Here is a 12873-nt window from a genome sequence, read left to right on the forward strand (position 1 = left end):
CAAATCGGTGTGAAGGGATAATAAAGTCACTCCAGGCACAAGTATTGGACGGTGCAGAATGTAAAGAGAGTCAACCGGAATCCATATCATGATAATCCCAAACCCTTCGACGCCCATGATCCGCCTCACTCGGAAGAATATGCTAAGAATACGGTATGACTACCGAAACCCCATGTCTGCCTTTTTCCGCCCTCGACCTTTGCCAATTTGTCAACCTGAAACTCCTTCTATAATCTGTATTCTGTGACCTGCCTGGTACTTTGCGAATGTCGATCATCTCATCATCTCATCAGCATGCGGTCCATCATTCAATCCAAACACCGAGTCTAACCTGACGCTCTGTGGATCACGAAGATGACCTGCCCCAGACTTCATCTGGGTTGGCCTTTCCTTTGCTCCCCGGAACGAAAATCGCCACGAACAAGCCAAAGACGCCTGCTGTGGCCACAAACACCCACCAGACGTGACCGTGGGGGAGCGCTGCGTTCAACATGGGAAATAATTGCGCAACGAAGAAAGTGGACAGCCAGCTGCCAGTAAGTGCCCAGCTAGAGACTGCTCCGACAGCCTCAGGGCCAACAAGCTCACTAGGCAGGAGGAATGGCACAGGACCCAGGCCAACACCAAAGCTGCACACAAAGATCCCAATTCCGGCAATGGTCAGATAACGCAAATCTTTCTCGAGACCGATGGCGAGCATGACCGAGGCAGATCCCATGCCTGAGATGGATAAGAGGAGACAGGCTTTGCGACCGATTTTGTCCGGCAATGGTGAGGACAGTAAGCCGACGAGGACATTGATTGCAGATACAATGACCGTGATCAATGCGGCTCGAGTTGGCATGACCTGCCCCAGGATTTCCACGCTGTACATGACGACAGCATTGATACCACAGAGCTGCTGAGCCATCATGTTCCCAACAACAGCGAGCACAGCGCGACGATACTCTGCAAGTCGGACGACTTCAAAGATTGATTTGCTTGTCTTCTTTCGGGACGGAGGATCTTGAAGTGCGCTCAGAAGACTCTGCTCCTCTCCTTCCCCCTCCGTGATCTCCCATTGCTCCATCTCCTCTCGAATCTCGACATTCTTCCCTCTGATACGTTGCAAGGTCGTGCGTGCCATACGAGGTCGATTGTTCGCTGCAAGCCACTTTGGAGTTTCGGGTGCAAACATCAACCCGATGAATGTGACTGCGGCAATGAATCCGGCAGTTGCGAGGATCCAGCGCCATTTGGTGTTCTTTGACAAGAAGTACCCAAGGACTTGAGCAAACAAGATTCCAGAGTTGATCTGAACCTGGGTGAAGGCTCCGAAAAGTCCTCGTTTGTCAGGGGGTGCAATTTCTGAGACATAGATTGGACAGACAACGGCGGCAGCACCGGCTCCCAGACCAGAAATGGCACGACCGAGGGCAAGAATCCAAATTCTGTGAGCGAGTGCTTCTGTTATTGGTCCCATGGCCAAGAAGACGACGAGCCATTTCAGGGCGAACAACCGGCCGGACTTTGTCGCAATAGGGCCACTGAACAGGGCTCCGAAAAGACCACCGACGGTGAAGAGTGACTGGATGAGTCCCCATTCACCCTGACTCATCGGTATACATCGGAGGAAGTCCAAGGATACTGTAGGTGGGTAGTCTGTCCACCTTGCAAGTGATGACCGTCTCGGGTGCATTGAGTTCTCCCTGAATTTGTTAACCACTGTTCCCAGCCTCTTGACTGATCAGCAAAGACTCACCAAGTGGAAACCGAACTGCAAAGGACCGAGTGTGACGATGTAGACGAGATAGATGAGGAAAGGGGTTGTTCTTGTCGAAGGAGTCATTACAGGAATAGTGTCATTCACGGTTTTGCCCCTTTCCGAAGCCTGTCCGAGGGCCTTGAAGCCACTGCTGGTCCTGTTTAGTGAAGCTCGCGCCATTCTGGTCAAAGGGAGTTCGGTGCGAGGGAAGCACGAGAATGCTTGCCAGTGCATCGGGGACGTAAACATACCTTATACCAAGTAACAGATGCGGCTTATCGACGGGATGTGGCCAAGGAATAACATGGCAAGGGTTGTGTATACGATGTGTCATGATGCACATTGACAATCCACAGGCAACACCATTGTCTGTCCTCTTGCTGGCTGTTTGTAGGAAGCGGCGCCCTCCGATGTGGCAGAGAAGGAAATAGCCCAATGGCTATCTGAGATCTCCATAGTACTTGGGTTGGTCCAGAATAGGTAAAGCGTAGCCTCGTCTAGATCCTCAAAGGGCTTGTTAGCCGAGCCGTGAGCCTTGTTGCTGGCATTTAATTCGTCGTCTTTCCACCTCACGACACTCCCTCGTACAAGAGCAACGACATATTCGTACAGATACACATTACGTCCATCCTTGTATCCAGGTAGCCAGCAAACCATATCTTGTTAGACGTCAGTCCAACCGCTCAGGTGGCGATTGAACTCATCTTAATCTGCAGCCACGATCTACGATTGACTCTCGGCCCCAAGCATCTCGAGAAATCGGCACCTGACCTTGGAACCCAACCGACCTGATCCACGCTGTCCGATGCGATCTCAAAGGTCACCATAGGCCGTTGCATATTGGCCACTGGGCCAGATTTCTGACGTACCATCGGTTCTGAAGTTGCCACCGAGTCGCTTCTTCTTACGTCGCGCGAAATTTTGATGTGCACGAAATAAATCAGAACGATAAAGGGTCGGCCTTGGCGCAATCCTCGAAGCCATGTTCAACATGTCTAGGCCTGGCTCGGGTCTTAGTATTGCCCAGCAGTTGCGGAAGACCACCCAACTCGGATTGGATGGTAAGTTTTCTGATTGGACCGCAGCAGAGAGATTGGCGCAGTGCTCTTCAGTCTCGAGACTTCGAAAGTCTCGAAGGTATCGAGACTTGTATCGAGACAGTGGGTCATTGGCGCCTTGCTTGATCAGGCAGGTACAGCAATGTTCTCAGTCTCAATTCCATCAGTGTCCGGTTGTTGTAGCACAATATCGTGAAGCCACCAATTGCGCAAGACCTCGAAGATTTCCAGTGATTCGTCGTTTATCGAGTTGCGCTCTGGCGTTAGTAGTCTCTTCGCACTACTAAAGACACGTTCCACTTCCGCTGACATTGCAGGTATTGACATTGAATCGAAAGCCATTTGGCGAAGATCGGTAGGGCCAGCAGTTGCCCACCAATTAAGGATATCGGTCTTGTAACTAAAAGGCGCATCGTTGATGAAATGGTGATATTGGTCCGTGCCTACTGGGTAGACTATTGCCAGGCCGAGATGGATAGCCATCGGATCAGGGTCGTTCTCGAGTTGCTGGCTTTGTGCGCTCGCTATCGGCTTGTAGTACTTATTGTAGTATTCTCGAACCGTTACCAACATTTCTTCTTTACTGTCATCATCCCAATTTTTATCAAAGTACGCCTTTCGTCCGAGAGGAGAGAGGAGGGTCGCAGCTGCGTAGATTGTATAAGCGTCGTCAGTTGCTCGCCACCACTTATCGAGCTTCTGCCAGCAATTTTGGTATGCGATAACCAGGGGATCGCTTAAACCTTTTTCTTCAATCAAATGGGCCTGCGCCTTCTTGATCTCGTTAAGAAGCATCTCGCAGGTCGGTAGCCATTCCCAGACTGATCCGTGCCTTCCATCGCCCGCTGCACCCTGTAGATATATCGTAGCCCTCTCGAATGGTTTAAGGGCGACAGAAATCGCGTTCAAGTTGTCCCAATCCCTTACGGAGAGGGCATCAAGGCGCGTATCGGCTTTGTAAGTTGAACAGAAGGTCTCGAGGCGTACGCGAAGCTTAATAGCCCGCGTAATTGACAGGTAATGCGAGTTCCATCGGGTTGAGTTGTCTTGAATCAGTACTAAATCTTTGAGTAGTGAAAAGTTCGCGAGCCAATTAGTATATTATAATCAGAGATTCAGAGTGCTGCTTATACACTTACTGTCGATACTTTCATCACCAACGCGGATCTTTTTAAATGCTTCCCTCCTCTGTGGGCTTCCTCTAATGAATGCAACAATGTTGTATAGCTTGCCAATTGCTCCTTTCGATCGCCAGGCCCTCTGCGCCTTGACAGCGGCGACAGAATCGAAACGGTCGGCGAGTTCTTCCCCCGCGACGTCAAATTCGAATGCCTCGACGTCCTCGCCAAACATAAAGTCTTTCGCGGCAAGATTTAGGACGTGATCAATACAGCGAGCTCGACGCGAAGCCGGGTTCTTTTCGGTCGGTTCAATAACCTTTAAGCACATTGCGATAGCGTTGTCGTTAGTATCGGGATTGTCGGCCATAAAAACACCCAATATTTCGGCAAAGCCATAGTCCATTATTACGTCAATTAAGACCTTCGAGATCTCAACCGCAGTGTGGCGATTCTTCATCCTCTTTAATGCAAGAAGTACTGCTTGGTTGCGATACTTTAAATCTGGCCCGAGGATGATGAAATGCGCGACAACGGCCAGGACCGCGTAGCCGTTGGGCGAGGACCAACCATCGAACGAGACGTGTATCTTTGAAGCCGACTTCTTCAGTACCTCCTTCATTCTATCTTTTTCTTCTTGGAACGCCTGTATAGCCCACCGGCGAAGCGACGCCGCGCTCATCGGAACGGCCGCCAGACTCGGACTGATAGCCTTCATCAACCTTTTGAAGGCAGGGGAGTCGACCTTCGTAAATGGGATATGATCGATGATGCACCAGTTTAAGAGTTGATCTTGAACTGCTTTCACGTCATAGGTATGGTATAAAGCCTTATACTTTGACGGTTGCTGACTGCTTTCGCTGGTGCTGGTGATACTGCTGCCCTCGTGCGAATTCGCTTCACTGCGCAATCTGTGCGCATCCTTCATATGTCTTTGCACAGGACTGACAGCACGCCCAACTGTCAAGATAAAGCGTTGACATCTTCCACACATCCATCCAGCGATATCGTTCGGTTTGTTTGGCCTAGCGTACGTCGCGCCGTGATACCACCACGATGAACTCCTTCCTGCTCGATTTCTACCTCCGAGAGCACATCTTTGATAAAGGATGCCATCTGTGTGTCTATACTCCTGTGGGTATTGCACGGTTTGTTGTAGCGGCAACTGCGGTTCCGTGAAATCGCTCATTGTAGTATCCATTTCGAATTTTGAGAACAGAGATTTACACCGCCACTTGCTGAGCAACGATATACGTCCTTCACAGACTAGCCCTCATCCGGAAGCCCCACTGTCTCGAGACCTGCCAAAATTCAAGTTTCGAAACTTGAGTCTCGATTCGTATCGAGACTAGCGTCTCGAAACTGAAGAGCACTGGGATAATTGTAAAATCCGGGTGACTGAATTCAGACCGAGGAGTTGGCTGATCTTTCGCTCGGAACGGGACAGCCAGCACGCTTCGGTCCAGGGACAGTCCATATGTCACGCGCCATCGGTGTTGATGGAGAGCGAAGAGGAGAACTTTATGGGCAAACAGACCTCGAAGAACAAGGAGCTTCTTCTTTAATGTCTCATCATGAGCAGTAATTCTGTTGACAGCGGCAACGATTGTCCTTCCAGGGCGGAGATCCGTGATATAACGTCGAATCTTTTGCCGCTTTCCCTCCGTCACCAGGTCCAGGCGGAGACTCGGCAATCCGTTGGAACATATATTGTCAACCACGCTCTCCAAAACCAACTGCCCCGTATCTCTGTCTGTGATGTACAGATGTGGGAACTGTCCCTGATGGGTTTTGTTGATGACGAGGCCTTCGGTCAAGTCTAGGGCCATTTGTACACAAGTTGACGCCAAGACGTTAAGCACCTCGGTACTTAAAATCCAGCGATCAGGCTGGAGATCAATGCCTTTTTGTAGTCCAATTATGTAGATTAGTTGGTATTTTGGATTGGAAGCTCGTCACTTTCATCCAGCACGTCACGAACATGGTCATCAAGCCATTTCTGCAGATCTATCGCCGCACAGCCCTCGTGGCTGGCTTCGCGAAGACATCGATCAGGACCGTAAAGTTCGAATGACAAGATGTGTTCTGGCTGCGCGAGCATGACAGCGCCGATTTTCATGGATCTGTCGAGAAACTGACGCAGTTCCCCAAGCTGGCTGGTGGACAAATTAACAGATCGAGAGAACGGCAGGAAAATGATCCGCCGGCCAAGAAGCCCTCCAAGGCGGTTGAGCAGGATTTCTAGCATTGCATTCGCCAATTGTTTCAGAACAATAACTCGGACTAGTTGGTTCGTATTGGCTGCTGTAGCCGCAACCATGGGTATGATCACAGATGATTTGCCCTCACCCATATTGAGTTGTATGGCCGTATTTCGTCCAGTTGGTGGGGATATCATTTGCTGGGCGATGTCAACTTGCTGCGGACGAATCAGGAAATTTCCTTCCAGTTGCAGCAGCATCCATTCTGGTCGTTCTGAAGGATCCCAGTCACGATGCGGCTCATAGGCGAGCTCATCAATCACGGCCTGGGTATCATGATCGCACGCAACCAAGCGGGAAGCTCGCTGCCATTGTGTAATCCGGATCGCCATTTCCATTAACACGGCTCTCCATTGTCGCCCAACCAATGTCGGTGGAAGTTGTGTGAGCCATCTCAGGAAGGATGTGATTCCCAGTCGTGGACCCAAATCGAGCTCGGTCGCAACAAACTCAGCTCTGCTCAACTGGCATTTGAGCAAATCCCGAATCTGCTGCAGACTTTTTTGGACTTGTCGTGCACAGTCCGACATGAGGTCTTTCCCAGCTGTAGGCGGTGCTTCATTTTTGAAAGTGAGAGCGATGTCTTCCAAGTCGTTTAAGGAGCTGATGCTTTTTTGGAAGTCGTGTAGGTACTGAGCTTCAAATGAGTTGCGCCCGCTTGGCAGAGCACGTTGTACGAGAGCGTCAATCTCTGCCGTATCATTGTGTACTCTGCGCCGGTGAACCACGGGAAACTTGAATTTCACGGCGGTTGGATCGTAGGCAGTGGGGCGGCTGTGGAACAAGCGGTCCCAAACCAGATAGGTTGTTGCTTGCGTCTCATTGGTCGTTCTATCCGTACTTTGGTAGCGCACATATTCACGCAGACCTGGCACCAACCTCTCGAGTGAAGTTTGTGCTCGAAGCACGTAGTTCCGAAATTCAGAATTGTGATACCAAGTGGCGAACAATCGTCTTGCAGCAGGTATGATCTTTCCCATATCTAAATACTGATCTCGTTCCTCATCGAAGTCGGGTCTAATGAGCTGAACGCGAGGCCATTGCTGGAGAAAGTGGTCGATGATGCTATTAGCAACTCGGTTCAAAGATTGATCATAGAGCTTTTGCAGTCGTGCAGTGTATTGCTTCTTGTTCTCATAGACAACCTTCGGCAGAGCAAGCTGCGGCGATGCGTGAAAGCCAAAGGCGTTTGATTTGATAATCTCGCCTAGCCGCTGCCTCTGTGGTTCACAACCATACTTGAGGTCGAACACTGGAAACGGCGGTGGTTCCGTCCCGGCGAGGTCAGCAACGGTAGAGAACGCAAGCAACGTCTCCAACAACACAGGATCGGATTTTGGAGTATACGCCATAGTCGCGAGCAGGAACATTATCGGGTATCTATGCTCTTCTTGATTGCTTGCCGACATCACGGTTTGAAGAGAGCACCAGTATTCTGGAATGGTGGTTTCAGGAGGTTCCAGCCATAATGGATCGTAACCAAGGATCAGTGAGGGCGAGTAACCTAGGATAGCCCTCTTTTGAGCTTTGAGTAGGCCGAAGAGGTCTCTACTGACACGTAGGTTCGTAGACCATTCATCCACTAACCTGGAGACTGTGGATACCGCTTCTATCTCTCTTGAATGCTCCTTTGTGTCTCGAGATCGATGATCCGCGACTGAGCACGGTAATTCGGCCCCGAAGTCGCAGACACGGATCTGCGCATCGTGCTGTGCACCGCGGATCAACAGATGAGCGTCGCTGGCAGGTAATGGCGTGTTTCGCTCGCAGCCGTCGTGGAACATATTGAGAATATGCTCATGAGCCAATATTCTTTCCACAGCGGACCTGAAGCGTGGGTGCTGTGAAAATAGAGACAGAGAGTTATTCCACTTGACCTCTTGCATTACTTTGAGGTGCTTGGGGTAATACTCCCTCTTGGGCGTTAGGGTAGCTAGTAAGCTTAAAAGCCATTTTTCTGTCTGTCCAAGGCTAGTAAATGAGTACATCGATCCCTGACCAAGGACGGTGAGCGCTTCCTCTGTACCAGTCCTCCCGGTCAGCATATCAGGGAAGCATGATGAAGTCACTGCGTGCAGGTAGCTTTTGTAGAGGCTCTTCAAGGTCGACTGGTCTCCGATCATTCGCCCAAGGTGCATATCAACGTCATAAACCATATATTTGATCTTTTCCGAGGAACCTGGTGAGACCGTCGTCTCGACATGATCGTCAAGTGGGATGGAGTGAGGTCGACCGAAGGGGATAATAACTTTGCGACTCACCCGGTCGTTGGACCTCAAAACCAATTTGGACCGCAACCCTGTAAATGTGCCAAATGTCTGTGTTTCATCGACGACCGTTCCGGGAAATTGTTTGCTAGCGAGAAGAGGTGATCCTTGGCCTATAGTGAAGTCTAGTTGCATTCGTGGCAGTCGCACGTGGGTGGTTTGGGAATGCTCATCGTAGGTCATGACGATGTGTTCTCGGACCTCGAGGCTTGCCAGCACCCTAGATAATGTTTCCGCCCTCTCACTTCGAATATCGATGAGAGAGAGGCTCCCTTTCCTCAGCACATACCCCTGCTCTTTGCGCACAAGCCACCACCGATTAGAGGAGGAAGACCATGGCTGTGTACGGGGTCTCCATTCCACATGTTGTGACCCCAGGTCGAACCAATAGAAATATTCATGGATCATGAAATGCGGAAAGTCGCCTTCAAGGCGAGACGTCGGGATCAGCTCTTGGACGACGCCAGATTTCTCGGATCGAATGAAGAGGTCGGCACCATCCAGTCTAAAGTGTACCTATCCACACTTAGTGTCTAAACAAAGGCCCAGAACATCTGAAAAGTGTGTTGGATGGAAGTGAGAGACCCTGGCCAACTACGGGCAGGCTGTAATTACATGCTGCAAAGAGCCTTCAATTACCTTGTGTCCGCATATGTCTCGTTTGGACATGAATTGCATGCCCAGCATTGACGACGGAGCGACATCAAGAATTTGCTGTCAAATATCAGACCCGATAGAAGTGCTCTTGAGGACAAAAATTACCTTGCCAAACAACCGTTCAAACGTCTTGTGCTCGCTGACAGTACTAGGAAGTCTTGAAAGTGGAATGCCATCAATTAGCAATTCGCCGGAAAGTGTATTGAAGTGAATGGTGCGTGCAACTCGTTCTCCATCTGCCGAAATGCACATCTCTAGCCACTGGCGCAATTCCGATTGAAGAGGCAGCCACGATCCATGGGGATGAAACCCAGACCAAACCTTCCTGACTGCTGCATTAAGGCCCTCTGCATCGGTGGCAATAAGTTCGTGAAGAAGTAACTCGTGTGCTCGGGCAACTTTCAGTCGTTCAGACCGCGTCGTGTCAAAGGCTCGTACTTGTTGCAACGGCGCATGATTGTTCAACAGGATCAGACACTCGCAATATTCAGCAACGTCACTACTGCTTTCCAATACACTGCTGTAATGCGACGCTTCGGCATCAAAGGTGATCAGTGTCACGTTTGCAGCTGCCACAAGGCGCCGACTAATATTGCTACGTTCTGCGTGGTCATTCGTTCTCGCAAATAACCCATCAAGCTCCCGGGCCCATGTCAATGTCGTGTGACGGATTTGTTTCAGAAAAGCTAAGCATTCTATGCGAATGTCCTCATGCGGAGAGAGAGACAGCAGGCGCTGGGCAAGAACACCCATCAGTCGGATGGCATTCGTCCCTTGCCAGTTGGTCTCGTGCTTATTGAAGGTCTCTTTCACGACGGCCAAGAGGTCTTTCGTAAAGTTTCTCTCCGCAAGAGGAGTATGGGCTTGGCGCCATGCGGTCTCCGGCAAACTGGAGCCCACTTGCCATACGGCTTGTTGAAACAGCAATGAAACATCCTCGTGCGTAAAGTTGAGCACAGCAGAAGCCAGTTCTCTGGCGACGTTATACAGCTGGAGCCGCTCGCCAGCTCGTAGATCACCGAAGGCACAATATTCATGTGCTGTGAGTCTTTGATCACACGACGCTTGACGAGCAATAATCTCGTTGGACGTGTGAGTAGTTCCGGTCAACGTGTCTTGGAGATTTCGGTAGGGTCCAGATGACACTTCGAACGTGCACTGGGGTCGGATGTCGAAATCATTGCCAGAATTGGAAGTCAGCTGGCGTTGGGAAAGGTCGTAGAGAGCCAACTGCATTCCTTGAGCCACACACACACTTTCCACTGTCGCGATTGATATCTTTCTCTTGTTATAGTGCGACAACACGAAAGGTTTTGCCGATGACGCTAGTCCAAAACGAGCGTGTGGCGTTCGAACCCAACACCTGAGGCCTTCGTAGGTGAGCAATTGGTGCATGCGATCTGCGCCACGCTCTTGGAGGCTGTTCCGAGCGAAGACATCCATCTTCAAAGAGTAGGAGGCACATCGCCAAGCTTGGACGATGGGAGGAACGTCAAGTTCAAAAATAGCTGCCTTGAGTTCATCTTCCTTTGCTGGAAGTGGCCATTCGTGAACGTAGATCTCGAGGCTTGCGGCTTCACTCTTGAGTCTGCATTTTCGGCAATGCGGACTATGCACTTCCGTGTCACCATACTGTCGATGTACCTCGATGTAGGAGCACTGAAGTTGATTCGATTCTCGAAGAAGGGTGTCACGTCGGGATTTCTTTTGAGCCAATTCTGACATTTTCTGGTCCCTCTCACGCTGAGCAGAATTTTCGATTTGTCGGCGAAGGTCTTGATGAGCAGCAGACGTATTGTAGTAGCGCACTGCAAATGCGCTGCTGTTCATGACGCTGCAAAACATTGATTTTGGACTTGGAGTAAGCCGACAACCTCTTTCAGTCAAATATTGTTCGATCTTTCGCAATCTTTCCATCTGAGAATACTTTGGAAGAAGCAAAGGTTGGAGCATTTCGTGTGTCCATTCGGAAGAGAAATCACGCATCAAGGGTACCGCCCGTAAAGTCCGACGGTCCATTTCCGCCCACAGCTCCATCAATGTCAGGCACATGAGCGAGTAGTTGACTGGATCACCCTCGTATACCTCTAAAGCTGTACTTCGATATTCACGCATGATGTCTGCTAGCCCCACGACAGCCTTTCCATCCGAGACGCTGCAACCCGACCACTCGTCAAGATGAATCTCCACCCAGTGTTCCACGTCTCGAAGCCACAGAGCCAGCATAGCTTGTTGCTCTCCTGGCGGTCTCACAGGGAGCGATCGAGGCCCGACAGAGGTGCGTTCGAGGAATTTGACCGGTGGGATACCATAACCGGCGGGGTTGGGTGGTCGATGCATGACAATATCCAGATACGGATGCAAAGAAACGAGCGACAGTACTGTGTCATCAACAGAGAACTCTCCGGTAGTAGCGAATCTCTCGAAGGCACCGTCCGGGTCGTCCAACATTTCCAGCTGACGCCAACGTCGGAGGTCCTCCATGTAGCTCGATCTCAATATGCGTTCCACTTCCGACAACCATGGCTCGTTCCCCTCCGGATTTAGCTTTAACAAGCGGCGGTTAATCTTCATTCTCATGACCTGACGCCTGTCAGGTGGAATATCGGGTTGAGCAGATAACTTCAGGACTTGTGCGAAGAAATAAATCATGAACGGCTTGTAGTGCCCCGAGTCTTCGCTTCCATGCGTTTGCTCGAGGAGGCACCGTTGGATCGAAACCCGCAACAGTAGCCAAGTCGGTGACCGTCGCCAGGGCGTAAGAGCATTGTGCCACAACACATCGTCCCTTGTATTCTTCTGAATAAGAGGTAGCTGCACATCCTGGCCGACAGCACGTAAAATTTCTCTGACGAGCTCAGTAACCAACCGAGGATGAGCCGTATCACGTATCTCTGGAATGCTTGTCGAGGCTTTGCTGATGTGAGGGATAGTGTCATTGACAGACTCTGAATCCATTTTGTAAAATGTATCGACCAAGGCGGCCCGAAATGCCGGATCATTCAGGCGTTCCTTTGAAACTTCAATGAACGAGCCGGGGAAAGGGCGACGAAGTCTTCCTTCAGCTGCCATAATCGAGGCGGAGTCTGGCGATAGCTCGAACAGCTCAAAGACACATGACCGTCCAGCTCTGGACGATACTATAACTCCTGCATTTTGCGCCCTGATCTCGAATGCTAGGAGGGGTCGAAGCGCGTCAAAATCGACAACGTCAAGTGTCTCAAGAGAAGCTTCTCTGTCACTAAGGGCGCCCTGGAGCACGTTGTCCAAATGCTCTGCAATTAGACTTCCATCAGGCTGTCGGCCCTGGCGAAAACTTTCCAACATTGCAGAACAATTCCCCAGTTTCAAATCACCACTGCCGACCGCTTCTGCATACTTGATCAATGCATCTTGCAGCATTCCGTGAAGAGCGTGGAATGCTTCTGGATTGGCGTCATCCGCCTGGGGGAGCTTCGGTGGGAAGAACAAATGATGATAGATATACTCTAAATGAGATAAGACAGGCATTTTGAAAGGATCGAAGTCTTGTAGTTTCCGTTCTAGAATTCGAGTTCGCAGCGTAAAGATTTGAGAGATTTTATTTTCTGGGGAGCTTTTATATAATTTGGGTTCTTTTTGATTGTGAATTCATCAATTTTTTTGGGATTTTGGGGTTTGTTTGTTTTGAGCGGAAACTTGCAACGATGAGCTTGTTAAAGATATCAGTAGAGAAATGTTACTAGAAGTTGTGCGAGAAGTTGTGTGAGAGCTTTGTCTGTCGACTGT

The 12873-nt window shown here is 50.2% G+C and overlaps 3 protein-coding genes across 3 annotated transcripts; all 3 read right to left on the minus strand.

Moving 5' to 3' along the window:
- Nucleotides 1–346: 346 nt before the first annotated feature.
- On the minus strand, nt 347–1924 carry PV06_11121 (uncharacterized protein; the record flags this gene model as incomplete). Its single annotated transcript, XM_016412747.1, has 3 exons — nt 347–1526; nt 1588–1688; nt 1742–1924. The coding sequence occupies 3 exons, from the start codon at nt 1922–1924 to the stop codon at nt 347–349; spliced, it is 1464 nt and encodes a 487-aa protein (XP_016256928.1).
- Nucleotides 1925–5179: 3255 nt separating this feature from the next.
- On the minus strand, nt 5180–5749 carry PV06_11122 (uncharacterized protein; the record flags this gene model as incomplete). The annotated part of the gene is made up of 1 exon (XM_016412748.1): nt 5180–5749. The coding sequence occupies one exon, from the start codon at nt 5747–5749 to the stop codon at nt 5180–5182; it is 570 nt and encodes a 189-aa protein (XP_016256929.1).
- Nucleotides 5750–5847: 98 nt separating this feature from the next.
- PV06_11123 (uncharacterized protein) lies at nt 5848–12615 on the minus strand (the record flags this gene model as incomplete). Its single annotated transcript, XM_016412749.1, has 3 exons — nt 5848–8964; nt 9088–9162; nt 9211–12615. The coding sequence occupies 3 exons, from the start codon at nt 12613–12615 to the stop codon at nt 5848–5850; spliced, it is 6597 nt and encodes a 2198-aa protein (XP_016256930.1).
- Between the last annotated feature and the right edge of the window lie 258 nt (nt 12616–12873).

The sequence above is a fragment of the Exophiala oligosperma genome, assembly GCF_000835515.1.
Source record: "Exophiala oligosperma strain CBS 72588 unplaced genomic scaffold supercont1.19, whole genome shotgun sequence".
Lineage (NCBI taxonomy): Eukaryota > Fungi > Ascomycota > Eurotiomycetes > Chaetothyriales > Herpotrichiellaceae > Exophiala > Exophiala oligosperma.